We start from the raw sequence: 19,001 nt of genomic DNA, 5'->3' as shown, positions 1-19,001 counted from the left end.
TTGCAATTTTTAATGTTTTTCTAATATTTGAGTTCGGATGATATTCACTTGTTAGTTCGGAAAGGAGTATGGACGGAAAAATGCTTGACAATTTAAAAAAAATTGCATAACCACAGGGGCTTAAAAACATGACTGGACGATTTGTGGTGCCAATAAAAATCAGCTTTTCATCAATAATTTTCGTTTTCGTCGGCCGATTTCTTTTATAAACGGGTTTTCTTAAAGTCTAAATTATTAAAAATATTTCATCCGAAGACTGCATTTCGATAAGAGTTAAGATAAAAAAAAAGTTATTAGGCTTCAAGGCCCAAAGGCGGAAATATGTACAATAGACTACCCCAAATTTGTATGGGAAATTCAAAACCTGTGAAATATTATGCGCTGAAGGCTAAAATTGATTCTAGTCCTAGTACAAGATCTTATGCCAAATTTGGGTCAGATCGGATCACGGGAACGGGTCGCTCAACGAGCCTGAAGTTTGTATGGGATTTTGAGACATTTTGCTCGGAAGAAACATGAAAAACCTGTTTTTCATCATTAACTTTAGTTCCCGTTGGCCGAATTCTTTCGAAAACGGGTTTTTAAAGGATAGTATTTATAATTGTTAATCTGTCGGCGTTCGAACATATTGACGCCTCATTAACAATAAAGACTAATGAATACCACCGTAAAAAAGTAAGCCCATTTTTTAAGCCTAATAACTTTTTTTATCTTAACTCTTTTCGAAATGCAGTCTTGGGATGATATATTTTTCATAATTAAGACTTTAAGAAAACCCGTTTTTGAAAGAAATCGGTCGAAGGAGACAAAAGTTATCGACGAAAAACTGGTTTTTCATGTTCCTCTCGAACAAAATGTCTCAAAATCCCATACAAACTTCAGGCTCGTTGAGTGACCCCTTCCTGTGGTCCGATCTGGCCCAAATTTGGCATGAGATCTTGTACTACGCCCAGGATCAATTTTAGCCTTCAGCGTATAACATTTCACAGGTTTTAAATTTCCCATACAAATTTGGGGCAGTCTAATACTCACGATAATTAAAGTTCAATATATTTTAACAAAACTTACAAAAATCTTGTTTGAATTTTTTAATTTTTTTTTGGCTTTAGGTAACAATTAAATTTTTTCATGCCATGTGTCAAAAGCGTATTACCCTCAAACTGATTAGATGCGTTGAATTTCCAGCCATATCGTCAATCGGCTGTTTGCGCATATTACTCAATATGCGCGTTTAGGAACACTTCCCCCTAATTGAAAAATGTAGGGGAGTCATCGGTAAAACCAGCCAACACTCCATTTTCCGAAGCGTGCGGTGGCTCAATCAGCCTTCATACGATTTTTCGGAAAAATAATATGCAAGATAGTCCAAATCATCAGCAATCATCAGCATCAGCAATTGATCTGTCAGATTCGAAACTTGTTTATTTTTTTAGGTTAAATTCAACTGAGTGGAAAGTGAATGTCTTAAGTTCGACGAAATGTTCGGTGAGTAGATGCTTCCGATGCTTCAGCCATTGATTAACAATACAGCTAACGGCTTGTTTTATTTTACAAAATGATTGATTAATTCGTTTAGAAATGATTAAGCGATATTCCATAGCGTCATAGAAAAATCTAAAAAGCATTGATTACACACAAATTTAAACAAACATCAATCCAAAAAAGAATGAAATTCCCCGTTGGGCGATATTGGACCCCTATTTAGAACTGGCTTTATTTTTTATCGTTTTGATGAAACTTGGCCAGGTTTTTTTTACATCTTGTGACCAAATTTAAAGTTTTTTTTTAAATATAAAAATTGTCAAAGTTAGAGTTAATTTTGTGAAGCACAAAATTTCTCTGTTTTACGGGAATAGCGGTATCTTTTTCCGTTAATTGTATAGGTAGTACACTGAGTCAGGACCGTAGGAAGAACCGTCTCATAGGAGGGGTTTTAATGACTGATTTATTTGTAAGATATTTTTGCTCAAACAGTGCATTAGCTGAAAAAAACACAAACAATTTGTTTTAGCTGTACATTTTTGGTTATTCATATTGAAGTTGTTTCCTTGAATGGTTTTTAAATAATAAATAGTAACTTTTGAACAAACCTTTTAAAATTTAATAAATAGTCCTAGTAAAATTTGTATAATGAAAGCAAAATAAGAAACTTACTTTATCCGTTGGTTCAAAATCTTTGAATATGCTCAAAAATCTGGGAGAATTAGGTCATTTGATTTGGGATTAAATAAGTTATTTTTTAAAGAGAGCTTTAAATTGCTTAAATCAAGTAAGATAAACCTACTCAAATCTTGGGCAAATTTAATGTTTTTTCAATCGATAATTCAATTTTCGAATGTTACTCAATCCACTCGAAAAATATGGCATTTTCTGAAGGTTTTTTAACTTAAATTTTTTTAAAGCGATTACTGTTCATTAAAAATCGATTTCATGAAATAAAGTTTGTGATTTTTTTTTTCATTAAAAAACTTTCAAATAAACTCAAATATATATGTGATTTTCAGCTGAATTGTGTAAACAAACTGACTGTGATTCAAAATTTTGAATCACAGCCGATAACAATAAGTCGCGACAATAAATATCGTAAGTTTACGATTTCCTGCTGTTTGAATTTCCTAACAAAATATTCATCTAGATATTTTTAAAACGAAACTCATTTCTGAGCTGGATCTGAATCTGAATTTTGAATAATAATTCTGAATCTGAGTTTTGAACCTGAATCCAAACTTTGAATTTTGATTCTGCTTGCGAATTTCAATACGATTTCTGAAATCTACAAAAAAAATTATTTCTGCACCTAAATTGCAAGTCATAATTTGTAAATATGAGTCAAGAAATGAGTGAGTAAAGAAGTGCGCCCTCAATCATGAATTTTTAATTTAAAATCTTATGTTTTGGGTTTGAATCTGAATTCATTGTTTTCAGTTTTCATTTTTAATCTGACTTGTAAATTCAAATAAAAAATTAATTTCGAATTAGCAATTTGATTCTGAGTTTTTAATTCTGGATCACCAGTAAGAAGCTTTGTTAAGTTGATATTTTTCATGAGAATTGAGTTTGAGAGTTTCGTATCTGAATGGTGAACAAAGAGTCAGGATGGTTTCCTAATTCCTTTTTTTCATGTTCGGAAAACAATTACCTTAATATTAAAAATTCATTTGAGCTTTGAAAATAATAAATCAAATTTTGAACTAAATGCAAAACCATATTCAAGATAGCAGAACAATATATCATTATAAGATGATGATCCGAACTGAAAATCAAGAATCCCAAACTGGATACAGACTCCGAAATATGAATACAGAAAGACAATTTTGATATGAAAATATGGAACGAAAACCTCCGAAACATGTAAAAATATCTAATTTATAATCTAATATTCCGAACAGAACTTCTATAAACATGTGAAATTTTCTAGAAAAACTGTAACAAAATTCTGAACCTAGGATTAGTTTTCGGAATTTTGTCATTTGTTTTGAATAAAGATTATTACTCTTGAATAATCTTACTCAATCATTAAAATTTCTATGGGAATCTAAAATTTTGGGTGTAGATTAGAATACCTGGTTTGCTTTTTCTGAACCCTCAGGGAGGGAGGGGGGGGGGGGTCAGCCTCCGTTCCTACGGCCCTGAGCTGAGTCGACTAAAAAGCTTCGATTTGGTTCGAAACTCATCCACGATTTTTAAGTAACGTTTACATGAGTAAACTTGAACTTTTAGGCTTGTATGAAAAAATTGAATATTTTGTACGGAAAAACCAACATCATTTTTGTTTCTATTGTGGCTGCTTATGGTTTTTGTGCAATTTTATAAATTGTCTAAAGGAAATTTTTCGCTGAAAAACTTTGTCGAAGACCGTAACTTCATATCTTATTAGGCAAAGAAATATTAGCTTAAATGCTTTTCAATACCTGTGACATTATTCATACGCTGCGTGCGATTAACTTTCAAAAACACCAGATGTGGTCTTCTCAATCAACACATGCAGAAGGTTTAAAATAGAACAAAAATTAAAGAACTCTTTTTTTTTTGTTTCGATTATAGTCGTTTTACCATCTTCATGGCATTCGCGACTTTATCAGCGGTGCAGTTGCCGGATCGTTATTGAAAAACTTATCCGGTACAACTGTGTTCGATGTTTGCTCTTGGGCTCGAACTCACGGACATCGGCTCAGGAGACAACAGACGTGCCAACTGAGATATAGCACAAGCCCAATTAAAGAACTCTGCCGGTATGTCAGATTAAAGGGACGGGTTAAACTATAAGTTTTATCTTCGAAATCGTCTTTTGCTTTGGATCATCCTCTTTAAGGTTTAAATTAGAAAAATCACTTTCGAACAGCAATCGACATCCACGCGAAAAAATTAAACCATGCAAAAGTGTTGTACTGATACATGTTAAATTTATATGAATAAACCAATCAGTGGCCGATCGAAGTTTTTTTTTCGCAAACGGATATCTGCTACAAAAACACCTGCATGCTGAAAAACGAAACTAAACATAAGATTAGGAAAAGGGAACATAAACAGTTAATAGAATAAACTGCAATGGGATTTGACGTTACCACAAATCCGATTGCAATTCAAGAAGGCTTTAATTAATTTTCGATTAACAACCTGCGACCAGCACAAGCCAGAAGCACCATCCCAGCTGGAAACTGATGCGTCCACCCTCAATGAATATCGTCAGCGGTCGTTTCGGAAGCATATGGCTGTACCCAACGCTGGCCCCGATCAACAGGGCCCCGGTCAGGGTCATCGTGTAGGCCCCGTAACGTGGAACTGCCACCAGCAGCAGATTCATCAGCAACCAAGCCGCGAAAGAAGCCCTGAAAGCAACGGAAAAGCATTACGTATGATGGATCCTTGGATATGGATTATTGTCACTCTTCATCAGAACAAGAAGTAAAAACTTGCCATAGTAGGATACTGGCATAGTACCCAGCAGCCCGATACTGGCCACCCCAGGCGAATCCCTCTTGTCCAAGGCTGAAGTACTCGGCCACGGTTAGAATCGGATACGGCAAGCCACGCTGAAGTGCGTTTTTGTACGAATTGCCCATATCATTAGCCTGGTTCCAGCTAAATCGTTCGTTGAAGTCAATATCCGGGGGCGTCCAATTTCCGACAGGGAGTGCCGCCAGGGTGATGTTGATGTGCATCAGACCGATGTGGGCTCCCAATTTGGCCGGAAGCTTCTCTCGGGAGAACGCCTTGTACGGTGCGACGATGGTCGATTGGGCCACGTGCCATCCTGAACCAAGCCGAGTAACTTGAAATTTAAAAACCAAAACGTTAGTATATTATGGCGTTAAAATTTGTCGGGTAACGACTCACCTAAAATGACTAGTCCTACAAATAAGCTAAGCGTAACTGTCGTGAAGGTAGTGAATTTCTGAAACGAAAAACAAAATATGTTTGAAATACCAATTCAAAAGACTTGGTTCCAAATCCAAGCGACGAACCTGCTTTCGAACACCGGGGAAGATGACCAAAAATGCCAGATAGATAGTGGCGAACATGACGCAAACGGCCACAATCGAAACATCGCCGGTGACCGGAGTTCGGTTCGAGAACGAGTAAAGAGTTGGGGCCCCATCGTCTCGGAAGGCATCGAACCAACCCTTCATTCTAGGAAAGGTCGGCCTTTATTTTGGTGGGAACCTGCGAAAAAAAAGAGAAAAGAAAAGGCGACACAATCAAAAATATGGCTCTACTAAACTCGATCAACTCAGTCAGCTTCATTGCCACACGGCTGCCATAAAATCCCCATTAACCCAGTCCGAGAAGAGAGTGTGTCAGGTGTATTTTTTGAGACAGACAATGGTGCGGAAATGATTTTCCACGCTGAATCTATCGCAACAACGTTTTGCAGTAGAAGATGAAGTAAGAGCTAGATTTTCGCTTAGCCAAGCTGTTTAAAGCTTGACCGAACAAGGGTATCTTTTCCAATCTTCGACACCCATGAATATTTATCGAAGGCATTTAAAAATAATTCAATCGGACTTTTTTTGGAACATTCACTGTCGATCGTTAAATGGGCTTGAAAAGGTGAAAACCGTTCTCAATTGGGATTGAAAATTCACTATTTATTTCTGCGCATAGACTTTATTTGGTTACGATAAGATAATAGAAAGATCCATATTTATTTAATTTAATTTCAAAATTTTACCCGTCAGAGTTTCAGGAGTGTCTATTTATTATTGATTTCAAGATCTTTTTTTATGCAAACTTAGCCTTCTCTGCACCCATAGAAGAGGTTGTAAAAATCCAATGCCTATTATTTTCTGTGCCGAAGATGGTATGTTTGAAAAAGCACTACTGGCACGAGGACTTGAGCTCTCAACCAAAATAATGCATGACCACTATATTCAAGCGAAACAAGAAAAACATTTTATGGGATTTCCTTCCTATTAGATAATTCATTCCAGAAACAATGGGGCGGAGTCGAACTCACATCACCAACTATATCGTCTTGCCAGTCTGACATTTTAACTAGTGTACTATTTGAGCTTCATATTCTGGGCAATTCCAGCTATCCAAATAACTGTGCACAATTTTGTCCCTTCTTTCGGCTTCTATGTTGATTGTTTACAAAGTACAGTCGATTTGCGGGATGTCAAAAATACATACGTGATAATAAAATTTCCGGCTTATGTTTGCCAAGAACTTTCAAATCCGGCCACCAGGAGCGCCACAATATGAGCAAAAGTTTGTTCCAATTCTAAATGAAGCAAGCTTTATTCCTGAATCGTACCATAGACTGATCGCGTGCTTATTTTTGATAAGCTTTTTGAATTATTATTTTTTAAATGATTATTATTTTCATTTCAGTTCTCGATTCACTATTTCCAAAACCGCAATTTTGTCCACTTTAATTTTTTGCTATTCATCTTAATGTTTAGTTTTGGAATTCCAAATTCAGAAATTATAATCAAAATTTTTAATTATGGCTTAAAATGATTTCAACTAAAAAAAATCAATCATCTTACAACTGCTAAAGCCACCAACCTAAAGAAAAAGTACTATATGTATCGCGTGACCGAGATCCGATCTCAGAACCGTTGGCTTAGAAGGCTTGAATAAAGTTCCACTACGCCATGGGTGCATGTTCAATTAAAATTCAAAATTTCGAAACTATAATTTCCATAGAACTATTTTTGATTTAATTTTCTTTCAATAGAATCATATTAAGAGCTTATCATTCTCAGTTCATTCCCGGGGATTAAATTTGATCGGGTTTCTTCTTGAAATTCTCATTTTTTATTTGATTTTTGTGTTCAGATTTTTTTTCTCTCGATTCGATCATTTATTATAAATTTCTATTAGTTTTTGTCTTATGTGTAACATGATGATCTGTTATTTTTTCCTCATCTGGTTTTAATTTAAGAATTTTATGTCTTGGATAATAATACAACCCAAGCAAAATTTCAGGTTTTATAACCGGCTACAAGACAATTTTTATAAGAGGCCTGAAGAGTTTTTTAAATCAAACAGTGTTACTTGGGTAACTATTATCCTTGAAAGTGACCTTGTCACTTAGACTTTCTGATTATTGTATAAAATTTGTCGATACATTATCATAAAATTTAATTTGAACCTATGTTAAAGTTTTTTTTTATTTATTACATGATATATCAGTAATTTTGAAATTCTCCTTTTCCTCCTTTTCCGGAAAACAACATGTAAACAAACAGTTTCATTACGAAAAAAATAAACATAAACTAAAGGGTGATACGGTCAAAATTTGGTCAATATCAACTTGACGTATTTCTTTCAATTTTGCATTTAAAAAACCTGAACACCCCTCATTTTGAAGGTGTGTGTGTAGAATATTGCTCCTATTTCCATTTTGGAATTCACTCTTCAGTTGTCAAAATGCCGTCCAAGGAAGAAGAGCAGCGTATCAAAATTTTGCTCGCACATCGCGAAAATCCGAGCACGCAAAGCTGGCAAAATCGCTAAAAGAGTCCAAATCAACCGTCACAAATGGAATTAAAGTGTTTGGGGAACGTTTGTCGACAGCCAGAAAGACTGGATCGGGGGGAAATCGAAAAGCGGAAGCCGCTGAGACGACAAAGAGAGTTGCCGGTAGTTTCAAGCAAAACCCTAACCTCTCTCTCTGAGATGCCGCAAATAAGCTGGGTGTATCGTCTTCAACCGTGCATCGAGCCAAAAAACGAGCCGAACTATCGACTTACAAGAAGGTAGTGACTCCAAATCGCGATGATAAACAAAATACGACGACCAAAGCGCGATCCCGGAGGCTGTACACGACGATGCTGACGAAGTTTGACTGCGTGGTAATGGACGACGAAACCTACGCCAAAGCCGACTACAAGCAGCTTCCGAGACAGGAGTTTTATACGGCAAAAGGAAGGGGAAAGGTAGCAGATATTTTCAAGCACATGAAACTGTCAAAGTTCACGAAGAAATATCTGGTTTGGCAAGCCATCTGTACCTGTGGCTTGAAAAATGCTGCTTTTCATCGCTTCGGGACTGTCAATCAAGAAATTTACGTGAAAGAGTGTTTGAATAAACGTCTGCTGCCTTTCCTGAAAAAACACGGTTGTTCCGTACTGTTTTGGCCGGATTTGGCATCTTGCCATTACGGTGAAAAGGCCATGGAGTGGTACGCCGCCAACAACGTACAGGTGATTCCCAAGGAAAAGAACCCTCCCAACACGCCAGAGCTCCGCCCAATTGAGAAATACTGGGCTATTGTCAAACGGAACCTAAAGAAGATAAAAAAAACTGCTAAAACGAGCAGCAGTTCAAGGCAAACTGGCTTTCGCAGCGAAGAAGGTGGACAAGGTGGCTGTACAAAATCTGATGGCAGGGGTAAGCATAAGGCCCGGCAATTCGGATTTGGAAAAGCGGAAGCCTAACTGAATATTTTTTCTGAATTTTATACTTATTAAACTTGAAAAAGAAATTTAATTTGATTTTTTAAATAAACGATTTCACCGATTTACATGCGTTTTCCCTTGGCCAAATTTTGACCGTATCACCCTTTATCAGCACGATTTTTTGTAAATCAAAATTTTTAGTAATAAAGTAAAGGATACTAGGTTTTAGGTTCTGTTTTGCTCATTCTGATGACCATCGTCATGAGTCATGATACATGGCTTCTAACTTGTTTATGTATAAAGTTAGTATTTGATGAATTTATTTTGAAGTTAAAATGGTTGTTTTCAATTTTCAAAATCGGAATTTGTTTGGTTACACTTTTTAATAAAAACTCATAAATATGAAATATTCTTCAAGAAACCAATTTAAGTCTCAATTTAATTTTGTGTTTCTTGTTATTCTAAATGCTCAACATAACATTCAAAAACGTTTTGATAAATTACACAAGGCCACAAAATTTACATCCTTCGAAGTTCAAAGAATTTCGAAACAAAACTTGATTAGTTTGCGAGCCTAAATATGGACCTCAATATGAAATTTGTCTATCAGCTTTTGTTTTTAAATAAATTTTTAAGAATTCAAGAAATTTCTGCATGTTTTTTTTTACAAAACTTTAAAATAACACAACATTTTTAAATAATGGTTTTAAATCAATTTTATATTTTCCTCTAGACTTCAAGTAATTTAGAGTTCTGCTAAAAAAATTATAGAGGCTTTGAATTTGTTCACTTTTCCCCATTCTTAATGAAGTTTTAAACCAAATTGAATTTTAGATATTTTTAAACTGAAAATCTAACCGTTTTGAAGGTTTGAACCAATTTTGTTGAATGTTGTTGAATTTAATTATTTTTAAAACTTCATTCAGTAATGTCAGAAATACTTGTAATGAAAAAACAAATCCAATTAACTATATAATAAATATTTAATTTTTTTAGACCATGTATCATCACCTTTAAATTTTATTCCTTAATTGAATTATATAGGTATTATAAACAATTTCAGAATCAGATATTTTCTTCAACGTAGATTTGTTAGTCACTTTTATTTAACGGCCTTATCGGTGAAAAGCGACGTATTTTTTAGTAGGGACATCTAAAGATTATGAATTTTTTTTATAGATGGATAGAAGGTTAGATGAAATGAAAGAAGGTGAAAATGCATTATCTGATAGCGTGTAATTTCAAGTTTATATGCACCAACAGTTAGAATGATACAGGAACTCGTAGATGAACTAGAAGCATTTTCGTGAACTTGAAAAAATTATGATATTTTTTAAGTTACTTGATACTTGATTCAGGGGGCCCTGACCCTAGGCGAAAGTCTAATAAAATCCGAAGATAAAAGGTCCTTTGTTTGCCTTATTAGTTCTCATTTCACAGTTTGTAAGTGTCAGACGAAGATAAATCTAAAAGTTTGTCTTCTTCTCAATAGTCATTGTATACTTAAAGACGCTATATTAAAAACGAACACACACATATAGGATCTCAGTGAAACTTCATGTTTCTTTGAAGAGATCTAATTTAATTAACTCTAAGGCGTACATCATCCAAGGATATTTTTGCTAGCTTCTTACGAATTCTAAAACCACCAACCCACAGAAAGTCTATCTACTATGTATGCCGTGACCGGGATTCGATCTCATGCCCACTGGCTTAGTAGACTTGAAGCCTATCCTCTACGCCACAGGCTGCGGCAAGAATAACTAAACCGAATCTTTCTTGACAGCGTTTGCATAATTTTCCACCACTCATGCACAGACATTTTATGAATAAATAACAGTTTTGCCAACTATCGATTTGATAATATTGGATTTGAAGGAAACTGAGCAAAATATTTTTTTTTCTTTTTCTCTTGCATCGTAATTATCTCAAAAACACGTTAGTTAAAAAAAAAGGTCAGATAGTACTTTTTCAAGTCAACACAATGCTGGCTAAATTTTCTTTGTCCGATAACTAGAAAATGATCTATCAGCAAAAGAATCGACTTTTTTGTCTTAATAAGAAACTAAGGTTTCCGATTGTTTTTTCTTTTATTTCTTTTTTTTAAAGATGGGTTCGCTTTCATCTGAAGGGCACCGTTTTTAGGCAGCATCAAGTGACCTTTTCAGATTACATTTTCCTAGAATTAGATGAAACGTAATTACATAGAACGAGTGGATATTAATTTGGTTTCGTTATGCTACCTTTTCCAAGTATGTATACTGTCGAGCAAGTCTCAAGAATTTCTTGAGGATTCTTATGGTTTTTTTTCTCCATGCAAAGCCGCGATATTTCAAGCGTGTCTAATAATACGCATTGCTCAATTAGAGGCTTCTTCGTCTTGTGTTCCTATGGATAGAACGGCTTGGCATATTGTCGGCTTTACGTATAGACTAAGATATGCCATTCAGTTTGTAAGCGAGTTTTGTTTGATTTGGCCACGCAAGGTTTTTTTTTCCTTAAATTCATGATACATGTTATTACTGTCTGGCATGTTCAGCTGGATTAGGCATAGCATATCAAACTTGTTGCTCATCAAATTCCAATCATATCAACTGAAGTGTGGAAAATTCTAAGCTAGCACAGTCAATGCAAACTTCTCAATGGCTGATGATAGTCATTTGTGAAGGGGTCAAAATTCAGATCTTAGCGTAGAGATACAGATTATAGATTTTTTTAAATCTACCTTCTAATGACGCTTGTAATCGGTTCTTGTAAATTTGATGTATGTATATAATCAACAACACGTGTACTAAGAATAGATTAAAAAAGGTAGAAGGCTCACATTAAACGAATTTACATAAAAAAAACATACAAGACTCTTTTTACACCCATCTGTTGATCCCGTTGGTTTTTGTAGTAACTTTTTCACGAAGTCCAAGATATTTTTTAAAATTGTTGACATAGATCTAAGCCAGTTAGTTTTTAAATTATGTACCTGGAAATCAAATTGTATTATATTCGATAACCCGCATTCTATGTACCGCAAACAAACTGTTGTAACAATAAAAAAGATGTAAGCCTTAAGTTACAAAAAAAAATCTTTTTCAGTTCAAATTTGTAAAATACCTTATCAATTAAACAAAAAAATGTATACATATTTGGTTCACACTGCAAGTTTCCGCTTGTGGGTTGAACCATGGCCTACTATTGTGTGGTGGTAGCTACAACTCTATCCTGTATTTACCACTGCAAAGTAGTAGGTCCGTGAGGAACAAAGGGATGAAATGTGATGAAAAGTTTTTCAAATTAAAATTACTCTACCGCTCATTTTTAACATTTTAAATCTTATTTTAATCTCCAGCCCGTCTATCTATCTTTAATATTCTTTCTTTAAAAATATAACAATTCACCGATATAGCCGATAGCATAATTTCAGTGCACAGTCTTAAATTCACGTTTATTACCTGTCCGTCAGTTTTGTGCCGAAGTAGTTAGTCTTACAACGGATTAGGATTAAGAAAAAGGACTGTATTCGATAAAAATAATTTATGAATAACTTCTGAACGTTAAACAGGTTGCAGACCCATTTTCGACTATCTGGAATGAATTTTGGTGTGCTGAATGATTTTTTGTTATGAAATAAGTACTCGGTACCACGTGAAAGCCTGTAAAATTCTTACATCTCTAAATCAAATAACTAGAATTGCATCAAGGTCACTAAAAGTAAATTTAAATATTAAATAAATTAAATAAAATCTGAATAATGTTGTACTTTTAGATGGAGCTTGACGGACCAGACGGCTAGCAGTATTATTGGTATGATTTGCAAATGAATCGGAAGTTGAAATGAGCAGGAACTTTGGCGGTGGTATATTCACTGATGAGCTGATATAACTCCCGTAGGAGAAAATCATTGATCGCCCAGAGCTCCTGGCGCCAACCAGCTCATCTTTCCCGAAGCTTCATTTCCTGATCATGTAATGACACCAATAACTAAATTTCGATTTTTTCATTTGCTTTTCATTTGAAAATTCGTAAATATTTTCCATGAAGAGTTATTGGAATTTTGTTTATCGCCGCGCTTTAATATGATTTAAATCATCAACGTTTTTCGGCGGATTTTAGAATCAAGAACGTTATTACCAGTTGTCCAGACGTTTCGAGCTACTATGGCTTTCGCTCCTCTTCAGTGGACACTAAAATTATATTTTAAACAATGATTTTTCATCTAAATTTACAATACTCGAAATCTTACAAACTACTGGCCTTCGTCTATACTAGTTTGATTCGGGACATTTTGTTTTGATTTTCGTTTACATTTGCATGTTAGTGTTTGTGACAAATTTTTAATTACAGAGTCGTAAGCTGTCTTAAATAAAATTACAGGAGTCTATCTGCCTATTGGCTACATTGTTGTCACCTCTAATCTTAATGTAAAAAGTTTCAGCTGTGATTCTTGCCTTATAGCCTGTAACTTTTTCCAAAAAGTTTGTATTGTCGAAATCGAAAAGGTGACCAGTTTCCAAACTGTGTTGTGTGTTTCGTAGATACATTTGTTTTATGTTTTTTTAATCTTTTTTCCAAAAACTGACAAGTTTCACCTATGTATGATTTGTTACATTTACCACAATTAATTTCATACACGACATTGATGTTTTTGTTTTTGGGGATTGAATTGAATGATTAATGGCATTTCGGTGAACAATACATTCTAATAGGAAGAATATCAAATGAAAGTAATGAAAATTATAGACGGATACATTAGATTAGGAAGCATGAAAGGTGTTGAAAATGAGCCAAGAGCGTGATTTGAGAAAACTTCTGGCCGCACAAGACCATTTGTCCCACACCGTATTAGTGTCTAGAAGAAGCAAAGTCGATAGGCTGACTTTGCATTGATCTATACAATGATACATGGATGGATTGAGGCACGTGTTTTTTTTCGTACCCCGATCGGACTGGGGATTTTGTCCTTAGTTTTTGTGAGGATCAGTATTGTTAAAGAACGAACTCATAAAATCTACAATACTTTGAGTATAACCAATAGAAATTCAAGCAAATTTGTAACAATCCCGTATTGTTCACAGTTTGGAAACTGGTCACCTTTTCGATTTCGACAATACAAACATTTTGGAAAAAGTTACAGGCTATAATGCATAAATCACAGCTGAAACTTTTTACATTAAGATTAGAGGTGACAAAAATGTAGTCAATAGACAGATAGACTCCTGTAATTTTAAGACAGCTTACGACTCTGTAATTAAAAAATTTCACAAACACTAACATACAAATGTAAACGAAAATCAAAACAAAATGTCCCGAATCAAACTAGTATAGACGAAGGCCAGTAGTTTGTAAGATTTAAAATATTGTAAATTTAGATGGAAATTCATTGTTTAAAATATAATTTTAGTGTCCACTGAAGAGGAGCGAAAGCCATAGTAGCTCGTAACGTCTGGACAATTGGTAATAACGTTTTTGATTTTAAAATCCGTCGAAAAACGTCGATGATTTAAATCACATGAAGAGTTATGTAACTCAGTTAAATTAAATTTAAGTAGATTTAATTTATCGGCGGTGAAAAGTGATGTCCTTTTTAGTAGGGACATCTAAAGATTATGAAATTTTTTTCATATAGGTAGATAGAAGGTTAGATGAAATGAAAGATGTTGAAAATAAGCGGGTAGAATTTATTTAGAAGCATATCATCACATATCAAATTTTTGTTCCTCACGGGCCTACTACTATGAAGCGGTAGATACAGATAGAGTTGCATCTACCACCACACATTAAAGCTTAGTTCTTTTAGAAATGGGACAGTTACGAATGCGCGTAACTCAAAATCCTTTCGTTTGGTCTAAAAACTTTCTATGAAAGAAATGAAGGTAATTTTATGATAATTCATGAAAAAAATTGAAAAAATTTATTAAACGTTTTTTTGTAAGAATAAATTCTACTTTATTCTTGGTACCTCCCATCGGCTAGCGCACACTTTTTTCAGTCATGATATTGATCAGTTTTTCAAACTAATACTTCGCATAATCTGTATTTTAGGTGGTTACACCCTCTTCTTTCAAATTCCGCTACTTTTCGGACCAATACTTCTCTTTTAAAAGAAACTGAGGACAGTTAAGTGGAAAAAGAGGTTTCGAAACTAACAAATTTGATTATTTTTGAGCCACTTTTTGAGCGTTTTTAATGGAATTTCTGCTGGCAAAATCTGGCAATATCGAAGTAAAACCATCATGAGATTAAACTTAAAGTATAGTCGGTTAGTATAGATCGTAGTTTGCGAAGGTTCCATAAAAGATTACTCTTTTTAGGCTTTTAAAAACAGCGAAAACCATAGTTTTCGTTTTGAATATTGTTATTTCTTTCCACAGGAGCAGAATTTTGGCAAATCATAATATTTCATAAAAAATAACCAGCAAAAACATACTTTAATATACTCAGGACCTTGCAACGAGCAGACATGGTATAGGACTCAACCGCTGGAATTTGTTTAAAATAGGGTATTTCATAAGTTTTATCGTTCATCAGAAATCATCTTTCCCATGGCCTCGGAACCGGCTGTACAGCTTACGAGCTCTGGAACTAGCAAAATTTAGTGTTTGAGGTGTGGTTTGAATGACTCATTACCAGGCAACACTTTCAGCTTATCGGAGAAAATTTTTTTTGGAAATTTCAGCGATCTACCCTTAGTTTTCCCCTTTTTAAAATTAAAAATGCTGGTATGAAACTTGATTCTCTGATGACCCTTAGCCAAAGTTGCCGATCATATGCTTCACTAAAATGCTTGATTTGAACTTTGTGAACATTTTTGACAGTATTTGCATATTTTTCACCACTTACATACAGTAATTCTTCGGATAATCAACGGTTTTGTCAGCTATCAATTTGATTATGATGGATTTTGAATGAAACTGTGCAAAATTATTTTTTCCTTTTTCTCTTGCATCGTAAATATCTCAAAAACGCGTAATTTTAAAATTTTGAAAAAAAATAGGTCGGATAGTACTTTTTACAGGCAACAAATTGCTGCCAAAATGTCCGATTACTAGTAAACGAGCTATTAGTACACCCATAGAAGAGGTTGCGAAAATCCAATGCCTATTTAGCACATCTCTGTGCCGATTATGCGCTGAAATGTGCACTGTGCCGAAGACGGTATAATTGAAAAACCGTAACTGGCATAAGGACTCGGCTCCCAATCAAAATGATGCATGACCACCACATTCAAGCGAAACAAGAAATACATTTTAGGCGGCATCCATAAATTACGTAACGCATAAAACGCACTTTTTTGACCCCCTCCCCCCCGTATGTCACAAATCGTAACGCTTCAAAATCCCCTTCTATGAAAATTACGTAACTCTGACAATAACCCCCCCCCCCATCTTCTCATGATTTTTAACACTGATTTTCGAAGGAAAAAAAAATATAACATAATTTTTAAACGGAAATATTATCCATCCGAAATCGCTTCTTATTACTCATTGATGATAACTCTCTGATGAAATATAATTGTAATATAATAAAATTAATTGACTTATTACGAGTTGCTCTGTGCTTATTAACTGGTGATCTACCTTGTTTACTTTATTTTGTTCAAGCAGCATAACTTTTTATGCAAAATATACTCCACTTAGTAATATTATCAAAATAGCTGATCGGAATAATCAAAATCAATTGAGAAAAAATTCTAAAATTTCAGTCTTAAGACTAGATTGAGTTCTTGGGTAAATATACATAATATTCGGTTTTCCAACGGTTATTTCACGGATATCCAATACACGTTTAATCTATCTTAGAATCTTCAAATAAGAATTGTTACAAACCAGTTTCAATCTTGTTGAAGCTTCAAATTTTAAGCTGATTTTGGTTCGCTCATCATTCAGCGAAAATTTCATGATATCAAAAAAGCTGCGATAAAACTGAAATTAGGGAAAAAATGGTTACGTAACGATGAGCATACCTCCCCCCCTCCCCTATGTCACAATTCGTAACGCTAAAGCTTACTCCCTCCCCCCCTAGGAGCGTTACGTAATTTATGGATGCCCCCTTATGGCATTTCATTCCTATTGGATAATTCATCCCAGAAGCAAGAAAATAAAAAAAACCATAGCGCAGTAGGGAGAGTCGAACTCAAATCACCAACCAAATCATCTTGCCAGTTCGAGATCTTAACCAGTGTACTATTTGCGCTTCTTGCAGGACGAGGGATATTTGTCATTGGCTTTCTGCCACCGATCAATCATAAAATAAAACGCACAACGGTGGCTTCCCGGCGTTTGGCCTCCTTTCAAGGTAGTCTTTTGTCTTGCGATGGAAACGGGAAAGGGAACGGGAGTGAAGGCAACGGGAAACCCATTGAATGAGAACTGTGCATTGCTTACTGCCTGCTATTACATACACAAGCTACATATACACAGCTGCTAAAGCCGGGCAGCTTGGCCGGTGGCTGTTTGCCGGTGAATTGAAGGAATGTTTTTGTTGTTGCTTTTGCTACATACACACGCACAGCTTAGCCGTGGTTGTTTGCCGGTGGATTGAATTAGAAGGATGTTTTTGTTGTTGCTTTTGCTACATTCACACGCACAGTGCTCGGTTCGCTGGCTGCCTGGTGTTGGCCGGTATTTATTTCCATCCTTCTTCGTCTTGTGATGCGATAGGGAGGGACGTGAAAGCGTTTTTATTTTGTTTCTTTCAGACATACGCAATTCGGTTAACTTGGGAGATTAATGCCGGTGGGAGCAAATCGAATCAGCACCGGTCGCGTTATCTTCTTGTACCAATGATGCTATGTAATTGACTACACGCCATTGGCACAGAGGCTGAATTTTGGGTGTAAAAGAAAGTGTCCCATTTCTAAAAGAACTAAGCTTTAGTAGGCCACGCTTGGCCTTTAATTTTAATTCTATTATGATAATTTTCTTTAAATTTAACTAGCCTATTGATTGGAATCATTTTTTATTATTTTCATTTTTAAAGAATAGATTTTCATATGTAGGTATGTTTAAAATTTTGTTCCTCAAATTTCAAAGCTCAATTGACTCTAGTACTTTTCATCCATCGGGACCTTTTGTCACTGGAAGGCAATGTTCCGAAAATCAATCAAAACCAACACTCAGGATACGTTTCTTATTTGAAACATTCTGATAGTATAATAGGAAGGCGTCTCTCGCAACTGCTTTGCCCGACTGGTATGCAATCTCGATCAGCGTTCCACTCAGAAATGCCAACCGAGTCGCATCATTCAGAATCATCGGTTTTGCAAACATCGCATATCGGAGATGAGTGAGATACAAACTGATCCATTCTGAATGTCACTCACTCAGTATCCGCCTAGCTTATTTGAAATTGAAAACACAGCGGAAGTGACCATCTTTCCCTCACAAACACAAATACAATTGGATTTTATTCTTACTGGTGTAAAAACACGCTGTAAAATCAAATAAATTTATTAATTGGCTATGTTTAAAATCAAATAATATTTGCTAATGATCGGTTGAATGTATCACTCACTCACTGCCTGAACCATTCACTCTTGATCCTAGACGAACATGATTCGCCGTATGCATCGTTCTTTGGTGAGATTCCAATTTGATGATGGTGCTGTACTGTTTTGACAGAAAGCATCATGCGAGGTGATCTGTATTTTAGCGATGAATAGAACGAACAATGATCGGATAGGTCCAATAGCAATCAATAACAAAACCCGATCGCTGTACGTTCAGTTGCGAAGTGCAATCAGGAACATTCATTGAAAATGAGTGATATTCGGAACACTGCTGGAAGGAAAACAAAACCCAAATTGAACACCATAGCAACGTATACTTTGGCACGCAGAAAAATTGAAGCAGGCTGAGAATTTTTGAATGTCAGCGCCATCACTACCAGTGTATCAATCAATAACTAAGCAGTTAAGACACGAACCTCAAGTTGGTGGAAATGTGGTACAGTGTTATATCAGTTTATATTATCAGTGGTATATTCTCATGCTGGTGATTTTGAAAAACCCAGCAAAGCTTTCTTCAGCGTGAACTCCCACAAAACTGTGTTGAAATACAACCTCAAATGATGAATATGGGCCTGAATAAGCCTGAAAAATCAATATTGAGACTTAATTTGATTTTAACTGCAAGATAGTGCTGCAATCTACGACTTGAA

General features: G+C 35.2%; 1 protein-coding gene across 8 annotated transcripts in view; it reads right to left on the bottom strand.

Moving 5' to 3' along the window:
• The window catches only part of LOC129740983 (dual oxidase maturation factor 1), a 220,635-nt gene that overhangs the window by 8,748 nt on the left and 192,886 nt on the right, over positions 1-19,001 (bottom strand). For all 8 annotated transcript variants that reach the window (XM_055732654.1, XM_055732649.1, XM_055732653.1 and 5 more), the window contains 4 exons: positions 5,466-5,664; positions 5,338-5,395; positions 4,918-5,272; positions 4,618-4,829 (listed from right to left, as the gene is read on the bottom strand). In XM_055732654.1, coding sequence (XP_055588629.1) covers positions 4,618-4,829; positions 4,918-5,272; positions 5,338-5,395; positions 5,466-5,630 — 790 coding nt within the window. In that variant the 5' untranslated portion in view covers positions 5,631-5,664. The remainder of the gene's footprint in view (positions 1-4,617; positions 4,830-4,917; positions 5,273-5,337; positions 5,396-5,465; positions 5,665-19,001) is intronic.

Source organism: Uranotaenia lowii, chromosome 2, assembly GCF_029784155.1.
Source record: "Uranotaenia lowii strain MFRU-FL chromosome 2, ASM2978415v1, whole genome shotgun sequence".
In the NCBI taxonomy this organism is placed as follows: Eukaryota; Metazoa; Arthropoda; class Insecta; order Diptera; family Culicidae; genus Uranotaenia; species Uranotaenia lowii.
The sequence above is the reverse complement of the archived record's forward strand: the minus strand, read 5'-3'. Positions and strand labels throughout refer to the sequence as shown.